Source organism: Gossypium hirsutum, chromosome D08 (assembly GCF_007990345.1).
Source record: "Gossypium hirsutum isolate 1008001.06 chromosome D08, Gossypium_hirsutum_v2.1, whole genome shotgun sequence".
In the NCBI taxonomy this organism is placed as follows: domain Eukaryota; kingdom Viridiplantae; phylum Streptophyta; class Magnoliopsida; order Malvales; family Malvaceae; genus Gossypium; species Gossypium hirsutum.
The window spans coordinates 45,256,738-45,272,678 of record NC_053444.1 but is presented as its reverse complement, the minus strand read 5'-3'; the positions used below and the strand labels follow the sequence as shown (position 1 = coordinate 45,272,678).

Genomic DNA, 15,941 nt, shown 5'->3' with positions numbered 1-15,941 from the left:
GGTTGGAAGGGAACTAGGGAGGTCCCTCAAATCAAGGACCCCAAGACCAAGAAAGAAAACCAGCTTATAGTAATGACCCTCCATTGTTGATTAGGGTAAGCAAGGTAGAGGAAGGTTTGCATGTGGTGTAACCTAATATACGTCAAATTTGTGGTCAACTAGACCAAGTTTGGCAATTGTTGCAAAATAATTTAGCCTTTAACATACCTAGTAATACCGAGCGAAATTCGAAGAGGGAAGGGAAAAAACATCTCAATGCGATTACTCTTAGATTTGGTGCTGTGGTTAAGGAACCTATCCAACCAATTAGTGTGGTGAAGGATGAGAGCACCCACACTTCTAGTGTTGGAAATGGGGTGAGAGAGAATGAAGGACTAAAGAGTGAGCCCACACAAATTGAATCGGTGGATAGAACAGTTTCAATACCACAACCAAATCTGACACCCATACTATTTTTCGAGTAGACTCGAAGAGAAGAAGAAGCGAGACAATGAGGAGCTTTTAGGCTTTCTCAACATGTTTAAGGCTTTAAATTTCAACCTCCCACTGCTTGAGGTCATAAAAAAGTGTTGAAATATGCAAAAGTACCTTAGGGGAATGATGTCTAGGCGAAAAAAGATTAGGAGAGAAGAGCGATTTGCTTCTAATGCCGAGTGTCGTGTTGTTGTGTCCAGAAGAGTCCTACCAAAACTCAATGACCCTAGTAGTTTCACCATTCCCATAGAGATTGGAGGTGTAAATTTTGGCAAGGAGTTTTGCGATCTTGGAGCGAGTATAAACTTAATGCCCTTGTCCATCTACTATAGGTCAGGTTTAGGTGACCTTAGGAAACCTGTGGTAACCTTCCAACTAGCCGATAGGTCCCTAGTTCACCCAAATGGAGTTTTGGAGGATGTTTTAGTGAGAGTTCGACAAGTCATTTTACTAGTTGACTTCATCGTTCTTGACTTTGAGGAGGATTTAAAGATACCAATTCTATTAAGGGGATCGTTCCTAGCTACCTCTAAGGCCAGCATAGATGTGGGCAAAGGAGAGATGATGGTGGAAGTAGGGTGAGAGGTAGAAACCTTTAGGTGTGTGCAACACAAACCTAAGGTGAAGGAAGTGTCCCCTAATAGTGAGTTAGAGTGCTAAGTTGTTCGGGTAGTGTCTGATCATGTGACTAACAATTTATAATATTTGAAGTGGTGCATGTTTTCATGTTTGAGACCAAGGATGCAAGGCATCCGAGTGAGGAAACAATGCATCACGAAGAGACGATCAGTGAATCAACTTTTTTGGGTGTTGTAATATCGAACCTCTGGTAATGTGATACCCCTGGAATTTCAAAAGTAAAAAATTTTGCTTTTACACAATGGTATTGCAATACCTAACCTTCAGTATTGCAATACCTCAGACAGAATGAATTTTGAAGCGTGCAAAAATAAGGGATATCGTGATATCCACTTTAAGGTATCACGATATCAATGTCGGGTCAGGCGATACCCAGTTAGGATATCATGATTTGCATGTTTTGGGAGGTTTTTTTTAATTCTCCCAACAAACCAAACATCTCATTCTTTTCATTTCCTTTTAAAATTTCCCAATCTTAACCCCTAAAAACTTTCCCCTCTCTCTTTATCTATCAATCTCTCTTTTAATTTCTTCTATTTTTCTTACAATATCTCTTTTCTTCTTCCCTTGTTTTGGTTATTTTCCTCCTTTTGTAGGATTTTGTTCTTCCATTGCTTGGGGAGCACAGAACTTTTTCAAATCAATCAATTCAGTTATGGCGATCAAATCAATCTAAGTTTTCTGTTATTTTCTTTTGCTTTCTTTATTTTTATTTTTTATTTTTAGCATTTTTATTGTCATTTAAATTTCATTTTTTAGTATCGCTAGTTTTGTTTATTGATTGATTGCTTATGGTTAGTTGGTTGTTTACTATTGTTTGTTTAAAATTGACAAAATGAAAAAAATGCTCCCAAGAGAAAAAAATGGTCTCAATCCCAAACCACTTCGATTTCATCAACAAAATTCGATGGTGTTAAATTTGCACAAAAAGAGGCCACAGACTTTTATCAAACGATCCAGGGATGGACATTCATCCCTGAACACAATTTTGATACGACTCCTTTAGTTAATGATGAAGTTTGGGATGATGTTTACTTTAATCGATAGGACAATCTTTTTATGCTTCCTAAGCAACCTGCTGTAGTACCCATCATATTTGAGATTTACAGCAATTTGAAAATTTCTGAATGCGATTAGGTGTACGTCAGGCATGCTAGCATGGATATTTCCCCCGTGACCATTTGTGAATATTATGGCATCCCGTGTTACAAAAAGGATGATCTTTCATCCCTCGATTTAAATCTGTTTACTAACGTAGACATAGACGCAATTCAAAATTATCTTACAGACGATAGAGGTGAGTGGAAGCAGAAAGTTTCATCAAGGTGACCGCTCTCATTTAAACAAACAATAATGTTCCCCATTGCAAAAATTTGGATGCAATTTATATGTACTCATCTTTGCCCAGAAATCGATCCTAATAACATTAAAGTTTTTAGAGCAGCCCTATTATACTCTATTTTCTAGTGCAAAAGAATTTGTGTAGGTAAATGGATAAATCAACAATTGAAGTACTGCATTACAGATGGAAAAATGGGTATTTATTTACTGTATTTGGCCACTGATCTCTGTCGTAGGGCTGGCATAGACATTGCGTCCACTAAGTAGTCCCACCATCCCACTCGCAGCATCATAGATGTTTCCTTACTCCACCAATTCCGAGAGCTTCATAGGAAGTAGATTCAAGACTGGAATCAACGACACTAAAACAAGATAGACGTGCCTCGAGTTGTAAGAAAGCCAAGCACCAAGAAAAAGACTAAGGATGAGCCTACACAGTGGCAACGTAGACTAGGTTGAGACATGCGGTACAACACTTGTATGTTAGAGGCAATGAAGCCATTTATGAATATGTTTATGGCGAGTCAAAAAGAAGAGGGCATAGAATGGCCTGGTCGATCGAATGGTTCGTCCATGGACGATGAAGACGGGGAGGAGAAAGTCGATGAGGAGGGAAGTGACAAAGGTGAAGCAGCTGATGATGAGGCGACGGAGGATCATGATGCGACACCTTATGCTAATACCAAAGAGGATGTATTCACCCCTACTGTAACATTTAGTTTTAGCGGGTCTTGAGATAGCAAGTAAATGAGAATAACCTGTGTAGTGGGATCTTATTCGCCCAATCGACACTTTTGGCAGATAGCTCGAACCCGTAGTTAATGATATAGTATAATGTATGGATTTTTCTCAGGATGCGTGGATATTTATAGAAGAAGGGATTGGTAGGTGTATCAATGATTATTGGGTAATGAGGGTATCGTCAAGTTGATCTAGGTATTGTGCAAGTCATATTCTAACGAGATGGTCAGGAATAAACTAAGGGATAAATCAAGGATACTTAAAGATTTTGGATCCTTGTATACGTTCCTCTATAGCTATAAGCCACTAATAGGGCACTTTTGAAAGTTGGTTACACGTGTCAAGTTCCACTATGATAATATGAGTTTTATGTTTATTGATATCAGCTTTATAAGAAAAGGGGGAGTTATCTTCTTCCTTCTATTTGAAAACACCATTGCTAACTTGCTTTGAAGTTGATCGAGGATCTTTCTTGTTAAGCTAAAACTAAGGATTGGAGTTCATGTAGAGGGTTGTTTCATATCCTAGGTAAGTATTATGAATTTACATGTTGACTTCTGAAATAGTAAGTCTGGTTTATGTGTGTAATTAGTAAAATGAGAAAATAATGTGTTGCATGAAGGTGATCTGGGTTTCAAATAATGATAAAAGTTATATGAATGAGTTTTAATGGTATCCCTATGTCTTGTAAGAAGTGAATTGCTGAGATTTCATTATGGATGTCAAGATTTGGAGATCAAGCTACTATTCGTGGGTGTCAAGTGAGTCCCTAAGTTGACTCATGTAAGTTGTATGTTGTTTATTCTAAATACTCCTGTGAAGAATCGTAAGAACCATGAACTAAGCTTGGAAAATAATAGTATGATGAGTATACTGATATATGAATGTTGGTAAAGATTTACATGTATAGTTTGTAAGAATCTATCAAGCGTAGAGTATGTGATAAGAAATCTAGAGTCGAAGATATGATTGTAAGAACATGTTTAGAATGTGTAAGATGAGATGTGTGTTAAGTTTAGTGCTAATACTTTAAAAGTCTGTTAAGCTTCTATATCTGTTCACCACGATGGATTTTAAAGTTGTCTGTCGAGACCTTAATCATGAACTCTGAAAGGAAAGTCCATGGCCATGGCACCATATTGTGTAAGACCATAGCTGGTAGGTTATGGCATCATATGGAAAAAACTAAATGAAGGTTATTACCTAATGAGGTTTTCTGCATGACCTAGGATGATGAGGGGAAAAACTCATAAAAAAAAGAGTCTAAGTGAATCCCTTTCGTGAACACGCCAGAAAAATGGAAGCCTTTGTGACAATCTATGAAATGGAAGCCTTTGTGGCGTTATATGAAATGGAAGCCTTTGTGGCGATATAAGAAAAGGAAAGCCTTAGTGGCAAATGATTAAAGGAACGCCTTTGTGGCGCACACAAAATAATGGCCCTTATGGCAACCATCTGGAGGGAACATCTCTTTGGCGGACCCTGAAAGAAAGAAATAGTATCTCCAATGAACTCTGAAGGGACAATATGTGTGGTGAACTCTAAAACAACAATAGGTATAATGAACTCTGAAGGAAAAACCCTTGTGGAATATCATTGTGGTGAGCTCCATAAGAAATATTATGACATAAACTGCATGGTATTAAGACAAGAGCATATGGCGAACTCAAAGTATGGGCTAAATGGACTAGAAGAGAAAATGTAGGTAAAGGCTACATCTGGAAAAATTCAAGAATGTACCCTTTATTTATGTACTAAAGTACTCATGAAATCTTGAGGAAATGATGACTTGGAGTATGTATGAATGAACCATGGTATCTTCTCTTTATGGACATCTAGAATGGGAATGGTGAAGGAATCAGAAAAGTTTGAGGGAAAGAGTGTGATTAAGGAATCGAAGATGTAGAGGTAAGGCGTGATTTTAGAATAAGTTGTAACATCTATGGCACAAAAAAAGACATTATGGGAAGGTATTCGCTAGAGGCTAGTTGAGAAACAAAGAACAATGAGATGGCTAATTTAATTGCCATATGTGAAATACAAAAATGATTCAGGTAAATGGGTGTTTATCTCACTAAGTTCTCCGAATTTATTTCTATGTGTAATGTTTCAGGTGAGCTCTTAAGGGTCTAAGCCTAGAGGGACGACACCAAGGTTACGCCAAGGAGTGGGGAGGCGGGCTATTATCCATATAGAGCAACTTTGTTGGCATGTTTAAGTCTCGGTTGTTTTACATAATTCTTTTACACGGAATAATTATAATAGACCAGAACATCAATTCAATCATAATTGTAAATAAATTACCTGTGTATACCAATTGAATTCTCGTATTATTCACACTTATGTATTTATTAGAGAAATTTATAATTAAACAGTTATAAGCGAATGTAAATTTGTATAATTTAGTTTAGGGCGTTACACCTACACGTCCAACGATCGAGGGTGTTATCATCTGAAAGCAGAGCACACCCATCGCCCAAACACGCACCAAGAGAATCACACTCAAGAGAAGAAATAGGTAGATAACTGAGGAAACTGACTTGAAGGATAACAACTCCAATGCATAGTTACATGTTTTCATATTTTAATTTTATTTATTTATACGGCATGTAAACTATTAAACTAAACTATCTTTTGGACTTATTTTTTGTTTTTAGATTTAGTATTTTGGTTGTTTTGTGTTTTGTTTTTGTGTGTTTGTTTTATGTGCAATGGGTTACCCTTAAAGACTAAATAACATTCACGAGCTTCAACAAGGAGGTAGACCCCTGAGCTAGTTTGACGGTCCATTCTAGGTAAATCTGGTAACCTCCTATCTTTTTCGGGAACACATTGGGGAAAATGTGTAGTCTAAGTGTGGGGGATGCACATAGTTTTATTTGTTTTATTTTTCTTGCTTTTATGTCATGTTGTGTGTTTATATTTAATTTTTTGCCTTTTTTAAAAAAATTCAAAATTACCAAAAATATTTTTCGTTTTTCATTTTTTATTCTGTGTACTTCCATAGTGTTTAGGCTACAATTAGGTAATATAAGTCATTAGTTGTAAATATTGAATAAGTACATAGAATTGCCAAACTTGTAAATTTTGAATGATACTAGATAATTTGTTATTCTTAATTGTAGACTAATTAGTTCAATTAGTTAATGTGTATAATAGGGTGGAGGCAATAACCTAAATTAAAATGTATAAAGTGTACCATAGGATGAATAAAGTATACGGATCCTTGTAGATAAATATTTTGAATTGTTAATTGTTTGTTTAAATAAATGCATGCTTGAAAGAATTGATGTTAGGTGATTGATTCGAGAAAGACCTTAAGCATTATTTGAAATTGCCTAGGCCTAAAAGCTTAATGTTGCTATACACCCCTCGTTCCCATATCTTTGAGCCTTGAATACTTTTTCTTATAAGCCTTGTTATCTAAGCCTTGAGCCTAAATGAGTTTAGCATTCAATCCTTCTCAATTCCATTCTTCAAAATGCAGTACGTAATGGACGTCGGGCCATGGACATTGAAGGCTAGGTAAAAAAAATTATGGTGGCTTTGTGTGCAAAAAAGAAAATGAATGGATTACGTTAGTAAGTATTAAAAAAAAGTGAACAAAAGAGTGCAAAATAAAAAAAGAGCTAAATCAAAATGAAGCTCGAAAAAGAAAATTTTTCGATTCACAATTACAAAATTTTGTATGTACTAACATCACATAATTTCTTCTCACATTTTGGAGAAATAAGGTAGGCGAGGGAAGGAGAAATAAGGAGGTGAGCTCGTAAATAAATTGAAGGCGAGTAGGGAACAATGTCTTGTACTTAACCGTTTCTAGTGCTTGAATCCATTTTGAGTGCCTATTGTTTCAATTCCAAACCATCTTAAGCTTAGGACGCTACAGCCTAGAAGCTCTTTGGGACCCAAATAAGTCACTAACACAATAATTCGTAAATATCTTGCATTTGTTTGAAAGAAATGACCAATTACTTTTAAATTCTATGAGCGACTCCCATAATTTATTTTGATGGATAACACTTGTACATATGTTCATTTCCATTTTCTCTACACCTATTGACATTTTAACTTAGTGAAGTAACCATGTTTTTATTAAGAATAAACAAGTTAGCTAGATATCAGTCTTAAGTTGCATGTGAGGTAGTTCTCGTACGAGTTTGATATCTTACCGCTATGTGACTTAATTGTTTGATTTAGCCCAAGAGTCATCTTTTTTTTTGCATGTTTAGTGTGTTTTGTTGAGGTCAAGCAAAGATTTAAGTGTGGGGGAGTTTGATCTGTTGTAATTTTATATGGAAAATTAAGCTTTCCCAGTATACTTAAGGAGCTTATTCTCAAGCAAAGTACATCTTTTCCATAGTTTTTCATAATTTTTAGGTTTTAAGTTAATAATTGTAAATGTCTTATTTTACTTATTTTGAGACCTAATTTGGCCAATAATGTCATTGGGGGACCTAACGTATGGTTGAGTGATGTAAGGACGTTTTGGAGGTTGAAAACGAGCAAGAACATCACCAAATTTTACAACTAACATGTCACACTTGCAAGAAAGCCGCGATATTTATATTGTATTTTAATTCCCATGTGTTGATTTCACATCTCTCCCTCGATGATTGAGGGAGAGGCGGTCAGCCATGCAGAAGTAGGTTGATATATGGTCATCTTTTGGAAGCCCAAATATGGCTTACTAGACTTTTGAAACTTTCTTGACCCAACTCTAAAATTGGGTTAGCAAAATTAGACAATCTGTTAAGAAGGAAAGAGTTCAAACCGTCCACTAGGGAGGAAGAGGCCTAACCGTCCCTAGAGGTGCCCAAAACCATCATCAACAGACTTGGTAAACATGAGAGATAAGCCGACTCTACGATTGAATTGTGGACGGTCAGTTAAAGTATGAATCAAGTAACTCTGTCAACTTCTTCCAAAGCCATCTGCCCATTTTCCTTAAAAAAAGAGCCAAGCATATGTGTAGAGAAATTCAAGGCTTCCATTTTTTAAAAATATTCAGCCTCTTTAAGTATAAATAGGGGCTAGCTATTCACTCATTTCACTCATCCATCATTCATCATATCTTCTCCCATTTCCTATTATTTCTCTTCTCATTTGAGAGAGCAACATAAGAGTTTGAGAGGAGCATTTCAGAGGTTCTTCGAGTGACCGCCTCCCTTGCTGCCCTTGTGAACGCCAAGAGAGAAATAAACAATTAGAGACAACAATAAAATAAAATACTAAGTGCGATGTCTGCAAGTGCGACAGGTCAGTTGTAATATAATTGTACAATGTGGTACAGAGTATTTCGAGGATTGAACCCAAGAGAGTCGGCGATTGAAAAATTTCTACTAACGAGCATACAAGATAGGGAGTCTAACAAACTAATCTCTAAGCATTATAGTACGACAAACCATAAAGTCAAGAATAATTATACCAATTTATGAGCTAGTTACCGAAGACTAAAATATAAAACGTGTAAAGTTTCGAAACTAACAGATAAATAAAAATGGTTGTTGATTGATTTCGATGTGGTTCACCAATCCTCGAATTAGGGATATAAACTGCTTAAACTTATAAAATGGTTCCATTTTATCTCTCTCAATCTCACCGGCTAACTCGAGACTAATGAATTGGTGCTTAATGAATTGGTGTTTGGATTTTTACTCTCAAAAATATAAAAGAAAAGTGATGAAAGGTATCCAACAACAAAATAGAGAATAAGAAACATAAAATTTGAAGTCTTTAACAGATTAAATTAAAAGAAACTAAAATACATTAAACTAAAAGGTTAAAATGTCATTACAGACAAAGAAATGGACTAAATGTGCAAATAAATCTAAGCTACAATGTTACCTAACTTAACTAACTTGAAAGATAACAAGAATAAAAAGAAAAATGTAGAAAAATAAACATTACAATTATGGAGAAAGATGGAAAATAAGGAACCCTAGAAAAGTGCAAAGAAAACTAAAGGAAAACCTAAGAGAAAATTATCTAAAACTAAACCTAAGTGTGTCTCCTCTCTCCTCAACCAAATTTGATTTTTATTTAGTAGAAATTTTTTGACCCTCTTTGTGCCCAAAATTCCCTTGAATAGGCCTTCAATGATTAGTGCTTCATTTGGAAAAAAAACTACAATTGGCGTCATTTTTTTCCCTTCACTATGTTGGTATCACGATACCCAAGGATAGGATATCGCAATACTATCGTTAGTCTTGACTTAGGGTGCTCTTTGGGAAAGTGGGTGTCGCAATATCCAAAGTGGATATTGCGATACTACTATAGGTGGTTTTCATCTTAAGGGCCTGTTGGAGGTATCATAATTCCATGGGTAAGATATTGTGATACCCTCTCTTTTGGTGATGTTCCCACTCAATTCCGACCTCTAACACGTCCCTACGACACTCAATCACATATTAGGGCCCCCAATGAAACAATTGACCAATTTTGGTCTCTAAATAGGTAGAAAGAGACTTTTACACTTATTAAATTGAAATTCTAAAAACTACGAAAAACTACAGAAAATACACTAATTTGCTCAAAAACAAACTTCGTAAGTATAACAGGAAAGCCTAATTTTCCATATCAAATTATTATAGATCATCGAGTAGCAAAATTTGGCACCTTGTGGAGTAATTTTTCATAAGAGCAAAGGAGAAGAAAGGAGGAATGGAAACACAAGTTGTGCTAAAGAGAAACATTGGATTTGTTTTCTAGTTTCTTTCCCTTTAATCTTTTTATTTTCCTCTAAGTTGATGAATGTCAATTATTTTTCTGCTTTCAACTTAATTAAAATGACTTAATTCTATTGATGTTAGATTGATTTCATTCTTTTACCTTAGATTATTATTATTCTATTAATGTTGTTATGTGCTTTGGTTTCTTATTCATTCAAATAAAAACATGAACATGCTACTCATGCATTATGAAAGTAGGGAAGCAATTGAATTAATTATTTAATCCAAACAAGATTGTAATTAATTGACATAATATTTGAATGGTGCATGTTGGGTCATTTAAAGATTCAATTAGTAATAATATTAAACAATATTGTTACCTTGCATAAACCTTGTATGATGTTTGCTTATGAAATTATAAAGTTGCTTGAACATAGAAGTATGTTAGAGAAACTTAATAATTAAATAAGTATGACTTCATAATGTATTCATATTGGGTTAGTAAATAGTCGAATTACCATGGTTTTCTTCCGTAACATCATTGACATTACTGTAATAATTTGAAGTTAAAGAAGGAAATTAATCTAACTCCCTCGTGCCATTGTAATTAAATTTTGTGAATTGTTCCTTATTATTATATGTTTACATTTTCATTTATTTTTAGCATACTTAGTAATTTATTTAGGTTAATTAGTAAACTAAAATCGCTCTTTATTATTTTTAATCACAAACTTGTCAAGTAATAAATTTCAAAATATTTGTCTATACAGTCCCTGTGGAAATGATACTTTTTACTTATTACTTTATTACTTGTTGATTACTGTGTACAATTTCACATCATTTGAATATTTTGCGACAATATCAACTAAAGATGAATTCTCTAAAGTGCGCATTAAGTTTATCCATAAGCAAGTTATTGGGGTTCATTGTTTGACACCGTGGGATTGAGATAGACCAGTCAAAGATAGAGGTAACATGAAAATGTTGGAGCCAAGCAATCTTCATGAACTAAAAATTTTACTAGAAAGATTCGCATACAGTCAACGTTTCATATAAAACTTGGCGGGTCAATGTCAACCATTCAACCATATTCATATTGCCTAGAATGAAGCTTATAGCAAAACTTTCAAACCTATTAAGGCTTATCTCCTAAGACCCTTGTTCTAAAGGCACCCATACCTTAACAACCTTTAATACTATATATTGTTACACAAGAATGTTTGTTAGGAGCATTATTGGAGCAAGAAAATGATGAAGGGAAAGAAACTGCACAATACTAACTTAGTAGAAAACTAAATGGAGCTAAGTTGAATTATTCTCCAATTGAGAAGACTTGTTTAGAAGTGATGTATGCAATTAAGAAGTTAAGGCATTACTTGCAAGCACATTCTGTTCGTTTGATTTCACGGGCAAACCCTCTCAAGTATCTCATGTCCAAAACTGAGCTTAGTGAAAGATTGACTAAATAGACACTTTTGTTACAAGAATTCAATATCACCTATGTTATTGAGAAAGTAGTTAAAGGGAAAGCGCTTGCTGGTTTCTTACAAATCATTTAATCCCTAATGATTAGAAATTCTTTAAAGATCTCCCTAATAAATATTTTATTTTCATTAAAGTTTCAAGACCATGTAAGCTATTCTTTGATGAGGCCACTCGTCAGGATGGAGCTGGGGTAGCCATTGTCTTTGTCACTTCAGAAGGGGGATGTATTATCGTATACATTCAATCTTACTCAAAATTGCTCTAATAATATGGTAGAATATCAAGTGTTCATCATTGGATTAGAGATGGCCATGGATATGAAAATCACATAGCTCAATGTGTTTGGAGATTCAAATTTGTTCATAAACTAACTGCTTTCACTTTTTGAAGTCAAAAAGTTAGAACTTCTCCTATATGTCAACTACGCAAAGAAGCTCTTAGAGTGGTTTGATAATGTAAGTTTAAAGAACGTGTCAAAGAAAGAGAATAGACAAGTAGATTCTCTTGCCAACCTTGCATCATCTCTTACACTCCCAAATTTAAAAGTAAAATTTCCTCTATGCAAATGATGGGTTTTACCACCAATTCTACCTGTTGAAGATGGAGACACTGAATCAAATGTTGTTTCAGTCTTTGAAGTTGAAACAAAATATTAGAGATAATCGCTAATTGATTACTTAAAGCATGGAATGCTATTAAATAACCTGAGGCACAAAATAAAAGTGAAATGTCGAGCTCCTCGCTTCATCTATTTCAAAGGTACATTGTAAAGCCGCTTATTTGATGGAGTTTTTCTTCGATGCTTGGGAGAATAAGAGACATCACACGCCTTACACAAAGCTCACTTTAGAGTATATGGAACATACCAATTAGGGGCTAGGCTACACTTTTAAATCAAAAGGATGGGGTACTACTGGCCGACAATGGTAAAAGACTGCATGAACTATGCCAGAAAATGTAGAACTTGTCAATTTCATGATAACTTCATCCTTCAATCTCTTGAAGCTATTGCATCCAACAACCACGTCTTGACCATTAAATGCTTAGGGTGTAACACCCTTACCCGACCTGTTCGCTGAATCCGGGTATGGAGCGTCACAACTAATTTGGGTTTGTGTATAAGATTAGAACTCATTATTTTAAAATCAGGCTGTATTACCTGTTTATAAAAACTTACAACAGAGACAAAAATTTTAAATAAAAGTTCATTGTCTCAACTCCAAATTCTAAAGGAACTATATAGATACAATATATTCGTCCCTATGGCGAAGTCTCTAAACGTACTCCCTTCTTATGTGCATGACACTTTACTACCGGAGCTCCTTGATCCAACACAGTCTAGCTTGGTCCCTTTTCGATTTCCTTATCCCATGATTCCTACAAAACACAGGCCAACACTTTGGTAAGTCTAATGAATTTAGTGAGTTTATTCACTACCAAACTACGTATATTGCCCCTTCTTTATTGAGGTAAAATCTTAAAAGAAAATGAAAAACTTTAACTCCTTATTTTTACTCAAACTTTAGCGTCTTATCAATTGACGGACTCTCATACTCCTTTTTCCTTTCTTTCATTTTGGTTCGTCCGCTAATACAATAAGTTCCTAGTCGAACTTATGTCCCGATGATAGGGTTTTGGTGGTTTTATAAAGGTTTTGTCATCTTGGCAGATGCTCACTTTACCTACATACTTCTAGGAATGAATCATCATTTCCCATTACCCCGAGGCTAAGTTTCGAAATCTCGAAGCTTATCGAGATGTACCCCCTTCATCCTCCTTAGAGTGGGGTTTAATAGTACATTCTATCCTCAATAGAGTTCCCAACATATGGTTTTCCTTTTCGCTGAATCTCTTATCTCGTAATAGTTTGGTGTATTTATCGTTATTTCTTCAATAAGGCTACTAGTAATCCCCACCCCACTCTGGCTAACTTAATCTATTTTACCTTTCTTTATCCTACCTACACTCATATTGCAAAGTTGTTTGGATTACTCCTTGGTAATATGCCCTATTTGCTGTACCTTTTTTTTAAGTTGAAACACATCTGTCTGTAGAGAACAGTTCCGAACGACAACTTCCATCAGACGGTTATCTCAACGACCCTTCAAATTTACGCTCTCTCTTATGTGAAGGTTTTCTTTTGAAACTAACTCCATGGTGGTTATACTTATGATAGATCTTCCCCTAAGAGGAATAGTCTTGAAAGACATATCTATCACTTGGTACCCCTTATTGGTATCTCTCTCTCATATACCAAATTTTATTGAACGCCTTCTGGCGATTCTTAATGGTGGATCTTCAGCTGCAATCCTTGGACACATCTTCTTTCATTTGTCTTTACTCCAATCATTACTGGTATGACATTTCCTTTGTATGAATCTTATTTACCACGCATATGACCTTCTAGCTTTCATGATTACTATTTTAGTAGTCATTTTTCACTTTTATTTTGTTTTTCATTTATCATTAGATTACTCTCACCTGTTGGCTAACTATTGCTTGCCCACACTTTTCATTTTCCTTCTAACCCTTTTTCCTTGTTCGCTGAATTTTCCCACGATTACTATCATGGTTATCCATCCCACGTTTAATGTCTCGACAGACTACCCCTTATTTATTGTCTCGGTGAACTACCTTGCATTTAATGTCTTGACCGAAAACCCCGCATTTTTTATCCTGATAGACCACCACGTGTTTATTGTTCCGATGGACTACCTCGCGTTTAATGTCCTAGCAGACTACCCTATGTTTATTGTCCCGACAGACTACCTGGGTTTAATGTCTTGGTAGACTACCCCGCATTTAATGTCTTGATGGACTACCCTACGTTTAATAACTTGGAATACTCCATGTTTATTATCCCAACGAACTATTCTGCATTTAATGTTCCAGCAAATTACCTCATATTTATTGTCCCGACGGACTACCCCACGTTTAATGTCCCAGCAGACTACCCCACATTTATTGTCCCGACGGACTACCCCGTGTTTATTGTCTCGAAAGATTACCTCGCATTTAATGTTTGTGTTTAATGTCTCGATGGACTACCCCGTGTTTATTATCCCGGTGGACTATTCCGTGTTTATTGTCCCGATAGACTACTCCTCGTTTAATGTCCCAGTAGACTACCTCGCGTTTAATGTCCTAAAGGACTATACTGATATCTAACAGCTTTTCCCAATCATAACTTTGTCTAACTCGTCGATGATTCCTTTCCATGTTCCACTATTATAAACATGTATTACATGCATTTCATAGGTGAAATACCATGGAATCATAGTAAATTCATGCACATTGAACTAAAGTGACGGATATCCATATGCTTATACAATATTAAACATACTTACCATTCTAGGGTTGAAGTGTAGAAACTCACTTGATGTTTCTTTACTTTCTCAGCTTAGCCTTTCCCGAAAGCTAGAGCTTCCATTGTCTTGGCAACTAAGCATTACAACCAAGATCATAAATTAAACTCAGCATTTTTCAATGTAAAATTTAGTTTTCTAGAAAAATGTTGAACCCCTAAAATGTTTTTTGGAAATCCTTATCTTCATTTTCTTATCCTTACGTATACAGAAAGACTAAGAACCTTAACAACTTATTAAATTCTCTACTTTTTTTACTCAAACCTCATGGTCATCATTGTTGGATCTGATGCCCTACATGTAGTATTTTCGTCTAAGTACACTTGTAATTTTTTTGAACAGATTGATTAATAAAATTATTCATGAATTAAAGTAATATACTTTGTATTATTATCCTCAAATGGTTTTTACATGCAAGGAAAAATAGAAACAAATGTTGATCATTGGTTGTCTAAATGTTTAACTAATACTAAGCGGTATTAGATGGTTAGATCGTAGTACAGAAAGACAGCTTGTATTAGTAGACGAACCTAAAAATGTCCTTAGTCTAATCAGAAATGAGTAGATCAATTAAAAGATAAATATGTCATCTATCAAATCTAACTGGGGAGATGTCCTGTCTTGGGCATCGGAGTGAATGAATCTAAAAGATAGAGACATAGATGTGACTGACTGGACTACAAGTACATTAGACAGGAACCAAGCAGAATAGATCCTGAATTCATTTATGGATTTATTCATTTGTGATGTTAATAGTATGGAATACCTAAATCCTAAGTGGATGATGGATTATGTATGTGTGACTCGTACACTTTGATGTAAGTAAAAGCCTGAATTCAAATAGATAAGGAACCGAAAGCTAGCGTATTGGGTATACGACTTCAGTAGTATGTAGCATCATTCATAACAGTGGAATTCATAGCCCATGACATGGGTAAATGATATCCTCTCACTAGGATTACATGGTTGATGAAAATTAAACGTAGTCACAGATCGTCCGTCTTTGCGATAGATGATTTGATCACTATTTGATAGTGATTGACTTTTCATGAAGGAAGATGTAATGGTTACCATTAGATAAAATAAGATCATATTAGGAGAACAGATATTGTCCCAAATAGATCAAAGATATCTTATGAAAGTAACACACTTACGACAAGGTCATTAGACGAACACTGAGTAGTTGCTTTTGTAACGGTATGTTGTTGGGGAGAGCTCAACCATG

At 35.2% G+C, this 15,941-nt stretch overlaps 1 protein-coding gene across 1 annotated transcript; it reads left to right on the top strand.

The window, feature by feature from the left end:
* The first annotated feature begins 600 nt into the window (after window positions 1-600).
* Window positions 601-1,056, top strand: LOC121220344 (uncharacterized). The gene has a single exon (XM_041100032.1). The coding sequence runs from the start codon at window positions 601-603 to the stop codon at window positions 1,054-1,056; it is 456 nt and encodes a 151-aa protein (XP_040955966.1).
* The last annotated feature ends 14,885 nt before the right edge of the window (window positions 1,057-15,941 follow it).

Coding starts and splice junctions, on each gene's coding strand:
- LOC121220344 (XM_041100032.1), top strand. CDS start 601: ATGTCTAGGCGAAAAAAGATTAGGAGAGAAGAGCGATTTGCTTCTAAT.